Source organism: Zeus faber (genome assembly GCF_960531495.2).
Source record: "Zeus faber genome assembly, chromosome: 8".
Classification (NCBI taxonomy): domain Eukaryota; kingdom Metazoa; phylum Chordata; class Actinopteri; order Zeiformes; family Zeidae; genus Zeus; species Zeus faber.
Genome location: NC_137195.1, coordinates 24,855,929 through 24,873,815, shown reverse-complemented (window position 1 = coordinate 24,873,815; position 17,887 = coordinate 24,855,929). Strand labels below are relative to the sequence as shown.

The window sequence follows — 17,887 nt, the reverse complement described above, 5'->3', positions numbered from 1 at the left end:
GTAAACCATTCCTGAACATCTTTTGCAGAGAGCCAGAGAGAGAATTTTAAAATGTAGTTTTGATATGCAATTGCTGCAATGCCATCTGTTTGCATTCTCACCCTACACAACAGAAAACTGAACAGAAAGACATGTGTCCGATCTATATTGCTTTTATTCACATTTTCAACGTAGAAAAAAAAGTTTATTTCTTTCAACAAATTCAGAATTCAAGAAAATGTTAAAGGGAAAATAAAGTTTAAAAAAAAAGTTAAAAAAAATAAAAATTGCCCCCCCCCCTCGCATTCAGCACCACATGCGACGTCATCCATGCACTCATGCGCAAAAGAATCCTGACGCCTCAGGATTAAAAGTTCTGTTTTTTCCCTCCCTATTATGTGATGAGTAGACGGTGATCCAACAACAACAAAAAGTTACTGCCGCAGCGTAAAGGTTATTGTGGTAAATACCGTAAAATGTTAAAGGAACAAAAAACAAAGTGTTTTTTGGTTGCTTTACAGAGACCCTCAATGACAAAATGTGAAGCTGCGGTTGTCATGGTTACCACTGACCCTCATACATGACCTATGGGCCATCATTATATACTGTATATAGTAAAATATTGCAGATACTAAAATTCTTATCCTGAAAAACAACCTAAAATGACAAAGAATAGCAGAAGCATTTAGGTCAAATCAGATTAAATACATTGTCATTTTGAGTCCAAACTTTTAAAGTGTTAGGACACTGGTGACTCCTATCTCACGTCTTGGAACGCAGCAAAACCCTTTTTTCCACGTCGATGACTCACTCAGCGAATTGGGTGGTGGTGCATTGAAAAATCGCTATTTTTTGATTATAAACCAAGGAAAAGTACATTCTTTCCAAAATCTTACTGCAGTCAAGTAACAAATCGGATAAAATATCATCATGACCAGATTCTGGTCAGCTAATATACACAAGAAAAAAAAAATGTAATTTCTATTAATTTTTATACAATTGTAAAACTAGTAAACAAAAAAAAAAATCCAGTTTGAGGTCTTTATAAATACATATCAACACTGATAAAAAAAAAAAATCCAAAATGAAATTAAGATATTCTGTAAACCTCGGAGTCGGAAATAAAACAGCACTCAAATGATAAAAGCCAAAATATAGGGCTTATTTTAGATTGCATCAAATGCCAGGTTCGTACACGCTATGCAGTTACCACTCTAGTGAAACCTCAAGCCAAGGAGAATTTAAAATTAAAAAACAAAACAACTTTTTTTTTTGTACTTAAGAATTAAAAACCACAGCTTACAAAGCCGCACTCCCATTCAGTCAACCACTCAACAGTCGGCGGGGGTGGGGGGGGGGCATTAAATCACAACTGTCAACATTTTGTCCATAGGCATATCCGTCCTACCAACCACTTTGGTGGGTTAATCAGAAATTCTACTGGATTCAGATAGGAATAAAACACACACACACACACACACACACACACACACACACACACCAGAAAACAGAACCCCCAATCTATGGCAATTGTTTATGCGGTTTATTTTTGGGCAATGAAGAAAGAAAAGGGGGGAAAAAACAAAACAAAAAACAAAACAGTAATCGTTAAGTTAGGTGTTCAATTTCACTTTCAGATATGGGGTCAAACGTCACTGGGCCGCGAGTAAATTTACTTTTTCAATAGTAACAAGTATGACGATTTTTTTTTTTTTTTGTCTCCTGGTTTACGGCAGCAAAACAACTCGATTCTAAAGCGTCAATTAGTGGTTAGATGACCAATTATTGGTTCTACAGACCCACAGTATCAGTAAAATCATCCACAATAAAATCTCATTTGAAACATTTCATGTCTTGGCCACATAAAACCATATCAAGACGACCGTTTACCTTCTCAGCATTTACTGCATTCAACACATTCTCCCAATTGTAAACCACAGTACGGTCTTACAAGCACACTGCCCTGACAGGCATAGGGGGCGTCTCTGCTAAGGCAGCTGAGGGTCAGAACCGATTCTAAAGCAGCAAAATCCAAAGTTTTGTTCCGGGTCCGTATTCACATAGTAGCCAGCAGAATAAGAAGGCTGTTAATATTAATAAAGCAGAATCCAACACTGCGATACTTGAGCGCGACAAAATAGTCGGTGACGAGCTTCAGTTGCTTGACCCCTACGCAGGCCCGGACTGGAAGGCTCTCGCTTGTGAAGTCGGCGTTTAAAACTTTCCCCGGGGCATAGGGCGAAAGACGGGCAATAAGACGAGCCATCTGCAGTCCTAGGCCAGGCCTTCTCCTGATAAACCACGGCAAAAACACTAGAAATCTTTTTTTTTCCACTCACTAGGCGGACATACACTCAGTATAAGAGAGGACACGGAGTCATCCGCAAAGGCATATCAATAAATCTTCTGGGGCTCATGGAATACCGCTTCGTCCTAGAAGGGCAATTCCATCCGGCCGGTATTGAGAATGAGCAGCGTCAGCGCGGCCTCAAATCCAGACAATGGTGTGGTATGTACCGGAGGCGTCATAAATGCACCTACAGTCCTGCATTTTGTGGCGCAAAAACCATCTTGTTTTGGTTCGATTCTGACATTCTAGTCACATTTCACTCTCGGTTTCCAAACACACACACACACACAACGCACCACCTAAAAAGCACAGGTCATTGAAATACCGAGAGCCCCATTTTAAACCACCTGCCATTAACGTGCCACTCGTCTCCATCTAATCTTCAGCCAGATGTAATCCTACGGCAGGTCTATTATGATGACCAACTGGTGACATTCTGCAGAGACCACATGGGGAGGAACCGAGTCAATGCATGTGTCTTGATGCTTTCACACTCGGTGCAGGTCTGACTTACAGCCAGTACGAGTGCGGGGATGAAGCCTCCATGGGCTGAGCAATTTGAGCGAGATGTGGATTGTGCATTGAAACAAGGCTGCTTGGTTCACGGTGTGGTTACCTTCAAACATACTGAAAGAATATATTTGGAAAGTGTGCGGCCTAAAAAGAGGACGGCCTTTCCATGGTACTGGCTATGGCAATAGTTTGAGGAATGGGATAACGTGCATTGTCGTCAAATAACCCCCAACAGGGCGTTTAGGACTTGCAGGGCGTTATTCTTCCATAATGACCGGCCAGCTGCACATATCGCTTATTACACTGCTACTAAGTCGTTAACAGGCAGCGGTCTTCTCAGGAAAGACTGACCGCTTATCGCTACCACTGGCCAATCAGAACCAAGTATTCCCCACAGAGTACACAGGCTTTACCTCTTAGACAGATTATCAACTTTTATTTATTTATTTTTTATTTGTAAAACCTTTACAAACCCGACATCATTCCTCATTGGGTTTTTATTCTTTATATGGAGCGCTCTTCTTTATGTAGGGCAGTTCCCGCCCTTTAGGATAATGATTGGTTTACTGAATGACCCACAACGTAACCGCCCCTCCCTGAACTGCATCACGTTAAAGCGAAAATGTTTTATTTCATGGAGAGGGGTTGCACCAGCGTGAATAATCATGTTAAGAGCGTGACATTTTGAACGTGTGGTAAAATTAATTATTTGCCAGAAATGTATGGCGGTAGGGTGGAATAGATATATATCGCAGCACGGTGTGCCATATTAAAATTAAATACGTAGCTAAAATGGCCTGTAAGAATATTCAAAGGTAAAAATTTTAATTGGGACTCGGAGGTGGCGTACACGATCCGATTATCATGAGTTTTCAACGCTCCTTAAATGCATTTACCCTCGAAGGTTTGTGGTTCTTTGCCACCGGGTTACAATTTGACCATGCACGACACGTTAATGCCAGGTGTAAACAGGATAAAAAAATATATCAGAAAGATGACATGATCCTCACGTTCCTTCTCCGCCAGGTCCGTCACTGAAACAATTACGTGGAGCTCCTTTTAATCTGGAATTAAATCCTCCCTAATTTTTAACAAACCTGGCTGGCCTAAAAGCGTCCGTTGCCCGTGACCCAAGATATTACCTCTCCAAACCGCCCAGCCTCGCTTTCGAGTCACCATTTCATCCCTTTCCCTCCAAATTTTAATTTACCTTCCACCAGCTCCAGGGTAAAATAATCCAACGCGGCAGTGCGAGCATCCGTACGAGTCACCGACTCTCCTGTCAATCAAGTTGAACAAACGATTTAAAAAGAAAAAAAAACAAACAAAAACAGTTCCTCCGTTGCCGTTAGCTACCACTAGCTACAGAGCAGGTCGTCCAGCCCCAGAGAGGGCATCTTGTCAAAGTCATAGGCGTCGAACAAGTCACTGATGCCCTGGCCCTCCCCCAGGCCCAGCAGGTAGTCGTCCTGGTCCAGGAGCGGCGGCCCCAGGTTGAGGAAGGGCCCCAGTGAGCCGCCGAGGGCCCCCAGAGCCGAGGGGATCTGGTCCTCGGTCTGCTGCAGGAGACTGGTGAAGGGGGAGGAGATGGGGGACAGGGTGGTGACAGAGACGGCGGCCGACGAAGTAGGCGGTGTGAGGGCGTGGCCGGCGGAGATGGCGGTAGTGGGCTCTGTAGTTGGGGGAGGCTCAAATTGATTAGATCAGTGTTTCAGTCCCAAATTTATTTTGGTCGTGGCACATCTTTCACACAATCAAACAATCCCACAGCACACTACACAATCCCAGTAACCACAAAAAAAGCACGACTGTGCTCATTATTAAGATGGACAACTAATAGCTCTCGCTTTCGATGAGCTTGTTTTGATGAACAGAGGTGGTGTCTCGGCTGGAATTGTTGAATTAGCTCAGCGTTGCAATTTTGATCTAACACACATTTTAGTTTAAGAGGAATTTGACTTTTCTTCGCGGCACGACGAGAAAGCTATCACGTGGCACAGGGGTGGAAAAAAAAAACCCACTGGATTGGACATCAAAAAACACTTCGAGTGGTAAAGCTGGTAAAGTTTGACGGGTTTCCAATGCGCCACCTCAATCTACTGATTAATTACTCTATATTTACAAATATTTTACAGTCTGCTGAAATTGAAAATTGAAATTTTAAGTGGCCGCTGTAAACAGAAACCTTTAGTTAGCACTTTTAGTTAGATACCAAAATCACACTTAAAAAAAATTAATAAATAAAAATCCTAATGTTCACCAAGCCATCACTTAAAGACTTGAGGTTTATCTCTTAACGGCATTAATCTGGCGTGGCTGTGAAATGCCAACTAAATTATGCACTGAGAAATATATTTTGAGCTTTAATGAAATTAGAATGTCACCCTCAATATAAAGCATATTCAATTTCATATTTTACATACTGCCCATCATAACGTCATTGTAGTACCATACGCTCCTAGAGGTGATTTAGGCTGTTCCTGCAGAATTGCATTTAAAATAATTATTTACTGCCATCATTAAATATAATTTGGCCTTTTTGGGTATTTTGGTCCCTTTTAAGTGCAACTTACAACCACAAATATGGAAAGAATTGTCTCTAGACTTGAGTCTGCATTGATGTTTTCCACAGTGGCGACAAATTTGACCTCATAAGCAAAGTAACTCTGAGGGTTTTTTTTTTTTTTCCTCGATTATTTTTTTCCATTCAAAAACCATCGGTTCTTATGGATGATGGTTGAACCTTGACCCAGACGTCATTACAAACAGAAAGCAGGGTTAAAACGAACCCAGGACACCACGCTGGAAATGCAACGCCCACTGGACACACACCTTGCAGGACTTTGAGGAAAGGGGAGTTCCCATTGATGTCCACATTGCCGTTCTTCACGGGACTTCTCGGGTCGTTCTCCTCATCCGGACACAGTAGGACTTCGATGGGACCCTTGGTGCTGGTCAAATGGATGGAAAGACTCTGGAAAGCAATAAAAATAATCATAAATAAAAAAAGAGCCGGAATGAGCCAGAATACACAAAAGGGGGTCTCAAACAGGACGGTCCGTGAGCAGGTAAACAGAAGCCTGATAAGCCCTAATGTGTCTTAACAAAAGCAATATGGAGTCAATGTAGTAGCAGTAATATTTTTGATCCACACCAAACCCACCTCCTCGGGATCAGGCACTTCCAGCTTGGTGTCGCTGGGGGATTTGACCACTATGACAGTCTGATCCCTGAGGTTCCCCAGTTGTCTGATGTCCTGATACGTTACATAGGCATATGTGCAGGTGGGGTCAAAGAATTAACCAAAGTTTTATAGAGTCCCAAGTTTTATCATAAAATATTTTCAACCGTTCTAAACACACAGCGGTAGGATGTGGTCGGTGACAAAACGGGAAAAGGATATTTCTGGTTGTTTGGCATCTCGCTCATATGCCGCACGTCCAGGCTGCACCGCTGGATGAGCTGCTCCAGCCGCTGCTCCTCCTCGGCCAGCGCCGACACCTCGGCCGTCAGCCTCTGCCTCTGATTCAGAGCCCCGTCCGCCTCAGAGAGACTGCAGCCCCTACAAACCCAGGGACCCCGTCATTTGGACAGTCAGCTCAGAATTTCATTTCAGAGTCCAGCGGATGACGGTATTGGGTCCCATACTGCACTCATGCTCCGACATCTCAACCCTATGCTGATGTACAGTAATGCGTGGAAACAGATTTCCTTTTAGTGCGTTGCTTTTTGGGACTGACGGTTTCAGTTTCAAGACACAGAGCCATTATTATAACTGAACACTTCAGTACTCTGTATAGGCAAGTACCCATAAGCGAATACTTTAACCCCTTTCCCACTTGCACTGAAAGCCGTAAATCCACTGGCAATGCTCCATATTGCCTTCATGTGGGAAAAGGAGGCGGTGTCGATGCTCCGTAAAGTCGTCGTGTAGATTTCCCCACTCTCGACCTAGAACCATTTACAGGAAAATGCCTGTACGGCTGTGAATGGAACTGTGTGTGAATGGATGCAGTAACCTTGCCGGGACAAGCATGTAGCGCAGGGGTGGAGCCGAATCCAAATACCGGCTCAGCACAAATAGTGAGTTTATACAAATATTTATTTTTATAATTCTGCTCTGTTTCATTCTTATCAAAAAAATAAAAAATTAATAAAAGTATGCTGTAGATTGACTGTAGGCTGCGCCCTGCTATCCGCCATGTGTTTTACAGTGCTACCACGGCTGACTATGTATAGTCATTTATCTTATTTAAATATACCCCTTGAAATGCATTATCTCGTAAAGTTACCGAACATGTTTACCAGCTGGAGATGCACCGATGGCAATTTTCTTGAACAATTCAGATTCCTGATTTTTTTAGAAGTCGGACGTCTGCCGATTCCAAATTGCGATCTGCTGTATGTCAATGACAAATACGTCACGTGATCTGATCACGCTCACGTGATAGGACAGCTGCACATGCCGCTGTAAGTTTTATTTACCACCATAGTGAGATTGCTGATTTTGACACTGTGTTTACTATTGGTCATTTTTCACTATGGAACAATAATAGAACATGAAACTGTCCCTGAGTTCCAATAAAATTGAAATTGGGACTGTCACCAAGTTTCAGTAAAATTCAACCTGTAACTCCCACTGAGTTTTAGTTGGACACAACATATAACTAACATGGACGTGTCCAGTTCAAACTTATAATGAAAGTCTTTCACTTTTAAGTGCAAATATAACTTTCTATTATATTTATAATGGTATTTGCCATCCCAAATTAAATTTCAATGACATCAAATAAGTGGCTGACTCTTCTCACTCTGGTTCACTGGAAGTCCTCCTTGCCTCACTGTGTGTTAAACCAAGTCAATCAAATTGAACGACTTGTTTTACTGAGTGAACAGTCAAGAACAGAGTCAAAAAAAAAAAAAAAAGAAAGTGGAACCTTTCATCACGAACAGAGCTTCGCTGTGACAGTGATAGATACGCAGTCTGCACAATCTTGGAATATTCTCAGCCGATAGATAAATAATTGATCTAATCTTCTATGTTTACCTTGAAGTACCTCCAAACAGCCGACATTTTTTTTCTTTCGCTATCTTTTGAGCGCCAACTACGTTACATTATGTTGTATCGGGTTTGAGAATCTGAGCATTTTTTATTTATTTTTTATTTTTTTTAAACCACTGTACTGTAGTACATTAGACCGGCACAGAATTTGAAAATATATCTGACACAGGTGCCATCCCTCCATTTTATTTTTGTTGTCGCGTAGCTTCAGCTGGCATTTCGTACCTGCGTATTTTGTCTAAGAATTGCGTAGCTGGTACACAAAATGCACGCAGGGTGGCAGGTCTGCCACAAGCGTGGAGAACGACAACCAAACTCGGAGCAAACTGTTAAACGAGGCCTGGTATATCTAATATGAGTGAAGATCCAGCAACTGGATCACTCCCCCCCCCCCCCCCCCGCCTCAAATTTGTTCAGAAACAGATTTTGGTGGACTGATGAGGTGGAATCGGCGAACGTTACGGAGGAAATACCACGAAACCGGGAAGCCGTTCTCAAACGCCATCAGCTCACAGAACCCTGGGCCTCGGGAGGGTGGCTCCCCCCGCAAAACAGCCTGTTTTGGCGCAGGATAGTATGTTAGAAAGGCTAGAATGCATAATCTCAGTGGCCATTGCTGACAGATTGTCCAAACGATCGCATGTCCAAACGATCGCATCCACACCGGACATAACGTACTAACCCTGACCCATTACGTACTGTGTCTGTAACAGTCATCTAATGTGGGAACAGAGTCCATGTGGCACTTTTCCAGTAGGGAAGCCAACGTGGGAATGACTACCTACTGCCTTTGCCGGATATTTTTTTAACCACCAATGTTACGGATACCAATGTGGGAAATGGGGCTTTTGTTGGACCAGCGATGCCAGGCTTATTCGCAAATGCGTATTAGTCTGGAATCCCTCAGTTCATTTTCGTTTTCCAAGGGGCACTGGATAGACCTACAACCAATCAGAGCACTGGATAGAGCTACAGCCAGAGCATCGAAATGTGTGACGTAGCGCTGAGCGACAGGCCAGTGGTAAATTTAACTTTTACCAAATCCAGTCGGAAATACCGTCCAGCTTGTTTAATACTGTTGGATTCAACAGACTTCCACATCAGCGGCAGCTCAACCGCGCTCCTCTATCGTAACAAGCCCGACCCTGTTGAATAAACCGTTGTGATTGGGCCGGCCATTTCCAGGTCGGGTGGAAATCTGACTGTCTGACCTGTCTACCCAGAGCAAATGCATGAGCTCGCAGATTAGTCTTCTGTGATCCGGGAGAGTAAAATAACAACCGTGCTTCCCTAGTGATAATGCTGGATACAATTTCCAGATACTGTACATCCAAGGTTTCGGGATTTTTATGTCGGAAATCCAAAACATGTTGATGTTTCTGATCAACTGTTCTCTGTTAAAAAGCACCTGATCAAAAGGTCCTAGAGTTACCTGCCTGTTAGCGTATCCATAACTTTTAGATTAAATTAAGTTTGAAAATGTATTGTCAGGCAAATAATTGCGATTAACAATCTAATCGTCCAATTCAAACTATTGTAGTAAAAGCACATAATAGTATATTAATACACATATTTAGTACCTATTGAAAAAGAGCCATTTATTGATATTGAACATTGGAAAAGAAACTAACAGATACAAAGCCAATTTACCTCAAACCAACCAACGGAAATTGCAGCCCATTTCCCATTTCATTCGCTGCAACATTTCTAACATATGGGCATACAATTCCCTTCAAACCGGAACGGAAACACGATGATGCGATGCCAAAATAATTGCAATGCAGCGATTACACCGATCAGCGACCACGTTAAAACCACTGACACGTGATGTGAATAACATTGCTCATTTTGTTCCAATGGCACCTGTCAAGGGGTGGGATATATTCGAAAGCAAGTGAACAGTCAGTTCTTGAGGTTGATGTGTTGGAAGCAGGAAAAATGGTGAAGCGTAAGGATCTGAGCGACTTTGACAGGGGCCAAATTGTGATGGCCTGACGACTGGGTCAGAGCATCTCCAAAACGACAGGTCTTGTGGGGTGTTCCTGGTTTGCAGCGGTTAGTACCTACCAAAAGTGGTCCAAGGAAGGACAACCGGTGAACCAGGGAACGGGTCACAGGCGCCAAAGGCTCATTGATGCACATGGGGAGCAAAGGCTTCTTTCGTCTGGCCTGATCCCACAGTAAAACTACTGTAGCACAAATTGCTGAAAAAGTTAATGCAGTTTGCTGCACATGGGGCTGTGTACCTGCAGACCGGTCACACTGCCCATGCTGAGCCCTGTCCACCACTTACAATGGGCATGTGAGCGTCAGAACTGGACCATGTTCTGTGGGATCGGACCAGATGAAAGAAGCCTTTGCTCCCCATGTGCATCGATGAGCATTTGGTGCCTGTGACCCTGTGTGCATAGAAAAACATGATCAAAATATAGCTGCAAGCGGCAATAAGCGGGTGTCAAGCCCAAGTGCAACCCCGAAGCCTGACCTCCGGCGAGGCATGGCTGAAGAAGTTGCATCAGAGAGAAAAACGTACAAATGATGGTCATGTTTGAGAACGGGACCCTCAGTCTATGAGAAAGCTTTTGATGCATCAGTTTCTGTGCGCTCTATGACCTCCGGCCATCACATGGCTTGACACGTATGAACCAAACAGAATTTATCTAATGTGATAGTGTCTTTAAAAAAACAAACAAAAAAAAAAAAGCATGTTGGGTTCACATCGGAACCCCCGTTTACAAGCTACGCTTACCTGCTCTCTATGCGGTTTTTATGCCAACACGTTTATGCCTGTGTCGGCCATATTATTTTCAATTAGGTTACTATTTTGATAGATTTCAACGAAGGTTCAAAGAATCCATCCAACAGAGCATGCTTGATGAAAATTGGACCAATTCCTGAGGAGGATACAGAATAAATATAATTTTCATAAAATGCTAAACATCAGAAAAACTACCTGCTGGTAAGCAATGTTTGGTACAGTTGGATCATCCGACATTAAATACACGATTGTAGGACAAACAGTATGCGAGCTATGGCTATATGAAAAGTGTGATTTCATGGAACATTACATACACGCTCTATGACCTCTGGTCGTCGACCGGCAATTTCTTTGGACTTTCGGAACAATTTTAATAACTTTGAACAATTAAAGGTTCAAATAATCCAATAAACCTGGTTTGATTGAAATTTTAGTATAGTTTTTTTTTTTTTTTCCATACAATTCAAAATGGTGAAATGGTGAAAGCGTAGGTCAAATATTTCTCTCGCAAAAATCTATTTGCCATGAGGAGCTGCATCATGACACCACACACATGACTGTACTGACCGATTTGGTCAATTCAGTGTTGCATCATCCAGATAATGACTGTAGCGCCCCTGTAGGCGGAAATGTATGATTTTTTTTTTTTTTTTTTTTTTTTTAGGTACATCTTGACCCCCTCGGACTTTACATTCACCAAATCCCATGCAGATGGGAGAAATTTAACCTCGCCTTCAGACTCCTGAATGTTGGCTTGTGGCAGCCATCTGGTTTTGACAATCGACTTAATCTTTCTCAAGCCAATAGAACCTTCAGCAGCAAGTGTCCGAAAGTTGGCTGCGTCAAAATCGGACACGGGGTCTAGGAGTAGTGACCATTTTCACGACCATTTTGGTATAGTGCCCCCTTTAGGCCAACTGGATGCAACAACTGGCAGTAGATTCAGTGGAGAAAGCTGCACTTGGGAACCAAGTTTTGTGAAAATTGGACCAACTGTTCAGAAGAAACGGCAACTTCGTGTTTATGAAAGAATGTCCACAATACCATTCTTAAAGAGGAGGGTGCAAGGAATCGAACAAAGTTTGTTTGGTTGAAATCGGATTAAACCAATGTCTGTGAATGTGTCGAATTTCGTAAAAGGCGACTGGTGTGAACACGGTGAACTTGGAAAAATCAGCGCAACAATAACAAAATGTAGAAACGATAGAGTGTCTGCACCTTTGGTGCTTGACACCCTAATAATGAATATCATAAATAATGCTAAAATAGCAAATGAGGTAAGCTCAATTGACGGTGACTTTAACCAACCCTCTTTCCCCTGTTGTGGACGAAAACGTACAGGATGGGGCTCAGATGGATTAAAAAAAAGGAACTTGCATAAAAGATAATTCATGAGGACAGAAATGACAGAGAAAGGGACTCACATCCACTGGATATTGTTCTTGGATTTCTTCTTAATGAGGTGAATGCCCTCCAACACGTTGGTGATGTCGTACAGCCGTCTCTTCTGGACCTGGATGCAGCACACGGCTTGTTATTCAACACATACACCTCAAACGATCTGCTCCGCCCCCACGCGAGCCGCTTCCCCTTCTACATCACGTGGTCCAATCAACGCAGACTGGATCGACTGTTTGTGGAGATAAGACGGGATATCGTCAACACCGTCGCCGGCAGTGGAGCCCCATTCCTCGGACTAAATCGGTGCTCGAAAAGTATATGGCTCCAACCGCTTCCTGTCAAATTACTTTACATTTTAAATAGTCTGGCGTTACGCATGTGTTATTTGGCTGGGAAACCCAGGACCAAGTGGGGAAAATTATAAATGTTAAAAAAAAAGTTAAAAAATGTTTCGCGTTCATAGAGATTGAGACATTGTTTTTAATGACTTTTGGCAATGGGGCATTTCTCAACCATGTTGTGGCTGTAGAGGAGCCGAATACAAAAAAATAAAAAATGATCAGAAAAAAAAAAAAAGTTTGTGGGTATTGTTTTCCAGTGTAGCCACGCTGTTTAAACATGGAAAAGCTAACGCCGAGCGGGTCGCAAGTTGAAAACCTGGCCCGCAAAAGAACGCGGTTGAATACGGTACGGACCGTGGCGGTTGGTTAACGCAGAGCATCGCAAATACAATGCCATGGCGGTGCTCACGCAGGCCATCCTTTGTGGCACGACTCAGCCAACGATTTGTTCGTAGCGAACAAATCTTCTAAAATGACGCCCGAGGCCGAGGTCTGTCCGGCAAAAGAGTCGCCTCAGAAACTGCGGCCGGACGCGCGAGCCGAACAGACGTGAATGCCAAAACGAGAGCCCAGAGTTGCGCCTCAAGCGGAGGCCACGGCAGCAGAACCGATTCAAACGTGACCGCTTTAGACTTTGCATTCTCCCTAAAGGAACGACTTTGACAGAACGAAACGATTCTCGCGGGAACTTCATTCCGGGAACTTCATTCCCAACAAGTCGGAGCCGACGCTTCCGACTTGTTATACCGACTGGATCAAGCGGCCGAAGAGACGGGAAACCGAACGGATCTTTTTAACCAGTCGCGCGTCGAGAGACAAATCACCAAAAAGAGACTTTTTGCCACTAATCATTTGAAAGGAAGGAACCTCTGTCGGAGGAAAAAACACATTGACACAATCTGTAAGACCCAGTTGTAAGGGGGTCACCCTATAAAACGTACAAGAGATCTGTATTTATATACAGGTCTATCAGTCAACCTCCACCCGAACCATCAACAAACTGGTGGACACACACACTGTGGATAATCACCATTCCTGAGCCATCGCCCAGGAATGTCGCTACGGCATTTTTCTTAACGTGCCACCAGACCTGCAGGGTTTCCGCCGCCAGGTTGAGATCCAGCACGCCGTCGGACGACTGGGCGAGCAGCTCCACAAATTTCTTGGTGAGCAGCCCCAGCGAGGTGTCGTAGCGGGTCTTCTCCGACGGAGACTTGGGGGCTACAGTGCAGGGAAGGGGAGAGGGGGAGAGAGAGAGAGAGAGAGAGAGAGAATGTTTAGTAGGCGGTGTTCACTGCCACCTACTGAAAACCCCACAGCAACCTGTTGTTTTTAAGCACGCTCTGTGAGGATACTCACTTCTCTGGGTCTTCAGGTGTTTGCCGTTGGCCACGGCTCCCGCTCGGCCCCTGGGTGTCCTGGCCGGCTCTGTCTGGTACTGATGGTCCGAATCGTCCAGTGCCAACCGCCTCTTGGCCTTGGGGGGGGGGGGGGGACAAAAAAATTAAAAAAAACAGCAAAAGGAGATTAAATGACCGCCAAATACAATTGTTTCGGCCCTTTACTACAGACTTTCATGAAGGAGGTAGAGTGCCAGTGTTCTGCCCTGGACGTTACTTCTGACTCAACAGTACAGATCCCAGGCTGTTAGTGTCGGCTTATGAAAACATGAAGATCAATACATCGATGGATGTAATCGTCTTCCGCGATTTTACTTCAAACGAATTCCGTATGTGAGAAAAGCAGAAAGTCAATTGCCGGTTCCTTATCACCATATATTGAAAAAGCTCAATATAGGGTTCCAGAATCTGGCATCTAATACAAATATAGCTTTATTCCACGTGGGATGAGAATATGAATCCAACGTATGTGGTCGCACATAACCCCTGTTTGAGACTTTCTTTCCCATCGACTGATCGGGAGGCCGACGTGTGGCGATCACGCGGCCACACCCGTCGGCCCGATCGGAACTCACAAAGGCCGGATTATTTTAGAAATGTCGCGACTCCTCTTAACCGCCAGTTGCCACAATTTGATCACAAGACGCACGCTTATTCTTACCAATATCTAAATAAGCCCATCAACCGCACACATACATGATACATGCGTTCATCTTGTGTTTCCGATGAGGCGGTAACCTTCTTCCTGCCCTCCCCCGCCCAATCTGTAAGACACTACTAAGTGTCAAGGCTGTTTACACCTCGCTGCCCCTGCTTGTGCGGCGCTGCAGATGTCTTTATGCACTGCGGTGACGATTGCTCAAACCTTAAGTACAGATTGCCTCCGGAAAGTTACCAAAGCCTGATCTGCGAGCAAAGTTGCAGATCACATCCGGCTCTTGGCGAGGAAAAGGTTTACCACACCCACGCAAAAAAAAACAAAAAAACAAAACCCACCAAATGTTGAGTATTTCTTGATGAGTACAGTCAAAATGTAAGAGGAAAGATGCCCTCTGGTAGCAGTCCAAACGTCAGCCATTTTACACTGACATGGAGCTCTCCTTGCTGTGGGCTTGCACAGACCCACTGTGGGGGGGCTGAGTAAGCTGTTTTCAATCTTCCTTCTTTTTTTTAATTTTTTTTTCCATAAATACACAAAGCCACATTTGGGGTTTAAAACAAAGCAATCAGTTGTGGTTTTAAGCGGGCTCTCGGGCTTAAATAAAGTGTGCAAGCTGCACTACAGCAATAGGAGTCCATTTCAACTTCGCACGGAAGCTACACTTCTTCCAGTCCGAAGTAAAGCCTGCAAGACCAACACTGAGGCCATCCTCACGACATGTTTCAATCTATAGATTAACATGCATTGCTACCGGCCTCACAAGCTAACTCGTGTGTTTTTCTCGAGCTCCATCCAACTTGGCGCTGCAGCTTTTTATTTATTTTTATTTTATTTTTTATCTTTTACAGGCGGGCGATCGCCACACTCCCAGAATTACTTAACCGACAAATTAAACTAACCACAGCGGCATGTTTAGACGCCGACGAAGCGGCAAAGTGGATCGGTGTGTCCTGCTAGCCGAGCCAGATTACTGGAGCTAGTAGCCAGCCCAGCAGGCTCCCTTCCCCCCCAAACAAGACTCCTAACAACAGAGACTAGGCCACCGCTAGTGATCTCCGGCTTTCGCAGCCGGGGCTGGAGCACACCCCAAACACACACGACCCGACCCGACCACACGCACTTCACATCATCGAGCCTTTTCCCCGACTTGATCCGACATCTAAACAACTTGGATCTCGCCCGGGCGAGTCCCGCGGACGCCACTTGCTAAGCGGCTAGCCGCGGACTAGCCTAGCCGAGCTAGAATGTGTCCTATTCGCGGACGAACCAAAGCGATCGATCTCGACGATCATTTACCGGTGGTCTTCCTAAAGCGGGCCGCGGTCCCGATCCGTGCGTGGCGGCTTGTTGCGGAGTGGAGTAAACACTGTTAATCTGCGGCTCGGACAGACACACATTCTGTGTCTGGGTGATGTTACAAGGCGGAGGAGGGGTGGTTATGATCTGGATATAAGTTGTATTTTGTAAACCGGGGTTCAGCCGATCGGAGAGAGTTGTTAAAATGATGTTATTGTCCAGAGCGGAGCCCCCCCCGACCCCCGCTAGGATCACTTTGTCCGGAGCCGAGCAGATCCCTCTTCTCATCTTGGTACGACCCCCTTTTTGTGTCTCCGCTCTTTCAAATAAGTTTATCGCGGCGGATTAGCTGCCGATCTCAAAAATAGTCACACCGAAGCACAGATGAGAATCTGATTTATCGGATGCGCCAAAGTATTTTGTCATAAGAAGTCGCATTTAGGCGGATGCGACGGATTAAAAAGTAGCGCGACTCCTCAGCTCCTCTGTCTGGAAATGGCTCCAGGAAGCGGAGCGATGAATGGAGGGGATGCGCTTTACGCGCTCGAGAGCACCTCCCGCGAAACTCGGATTTCCCGGGAAATTTTCAAACGGAATTTACATCTCAAATCCGATTGGCCGCTCCCGGGCGGGGCCCCGCCTTTATTGATGCCGCCCGGGCCAATGGCGTCGGGGGGGGTTCGCCGCGCCACGTGCTCATTGGGCGGTTGTAAACAGGCCGCGTCGCGTGTCACGCCGCGCCCGCGTTTGGCAGCGCGGTAGATGGAGCCCGTGGCCAAGCTGAGAGCCGCACGGGCGCGCTCCGCTCGCCGCAAATGGGATACCTTTTTTTTTTTTTTTTAGTTTAAAAATAAAAATGAAATTGTGTTATTAGTGCTTTTACCATTTGCCATTCTGATCATATAGGAAACACCGTGTTTATTGTTATCTTATTTGGGGCGAAGGGGCTACATTTCAAGATTCAAGATTCAAGATGTTTTATTTGTCACAGACATATACATACTTTCATACATATATGCAGTGAAATGTAATGTGTCGTATGGGTATGAAGGCCCAGTACTCTATCTCATTTTATTTTTTAAACGCATGAGGCCATACAGGATCATGTGTTGAGACTCACATGCCATATGATCAGAATCCGAATCTGTTTAGTCAAGTATTACAAGTACATTTTTATATACAGTTCAGTTTGCATCACACTCTATAAAACAAAATATACAATTGGCTCTATCTATCAATCTATCTATCTATCTATCTATCTATCTATCTATCTATCTATCTATCTATCTGTCTGTCTGTCTGTCTGTCTGTCTGTCTGTCTGTCTGTCTGTCTGTCTATCTATCTATCTATCTATCTATCTATCTATCTATCTGTCTGTCTATCTATCTATCTATCTATCTATCTATCTATCTATCTATCTATCTGTCTATCTATCTGTCTGTCTGTCTGTCTGTCTGTCTGTCTATCTATCTATCTATCTATCTATCTATCTATCTATCTATCTGTCTATCTATCTATCTATCTATCTATCTATCTATCTGTCTATCTATCTATCTATCTATCTATCTATCTATCTATCTATCTGTCTATCTATCTATCTGTCTATCTATCTATCTATCTATCTATCTATCTATCTGTCTATCTGTCTATCTGTCTATCTATCTGTCTATCTGTCTATCTATCTATCTATCTATCTGTCTGTCTATCTATCTATATATCTATCTATCTATCTGTCTATCTGTCTATCTGTCTGTCTGTCTGTCTGTCTATCTATCTATCTATCTATCTATCTGTCTATCTATCTATCTATCTATCTGTCTATCTATCTATCTGTCTATCTATCTATCTATCTATCTATCTATCTATCTATCTATCTGTCTATCTGTCTATCTGTCTATCTATCTATCTATCTATCCATCTATCTATATCCAGTATATATATCATCATATCATAAAACAATTTTTCTACACACCACACAAATATAAAAAATGGAAGCTATGGCTGCAGCAGGGGCGACATAGTAGGATGCTCGTATTGACCAAGTCTGAATATAAATATAGTGTGGATATTCCTGTACATTATGAATTATAATATGCCTATGATGCGATTAATCTCGTATGATACT

At 43.8% G+C, this 17,887-nt stretch overlaps 1 protein-coding gene across 1 annotated transcript; it reads right to left on the bottom strand.

The window, feature by feature from the left end:
• Window positions 1-3,505: 3,505 nt before the first annotated feature.
• LOC307234209 (transcription factor E2F3-like) lies at window positions 3,506-16,049 on the bottom strand (the record flags this gene model as incomplete). Its single annotated transcript, XM_080005815.1, has 8 exons — window positions 3,506-4,514; window positions 5,675-5,816; window positions 6,006-6,120; window positions 6,246-6,404; window positions 12,087-12,175; window positions 13,495-13,625; window positions 13,764-13,881; window positions 15,762-16,049. The coding sequence occupies 8 exons, from the start codon at window positions 16,047-16,049 to the stop codon at window positions 4,201-4,203; spliced, it is 1,356 nt and encodes a 451-aa protein (XP_079861941.1). The 3' UTR covers window positions 3,506-4,200.
• Between the last annotated feature and the right edge of the window lie 1,838 nt (window positions 16,050-17,887).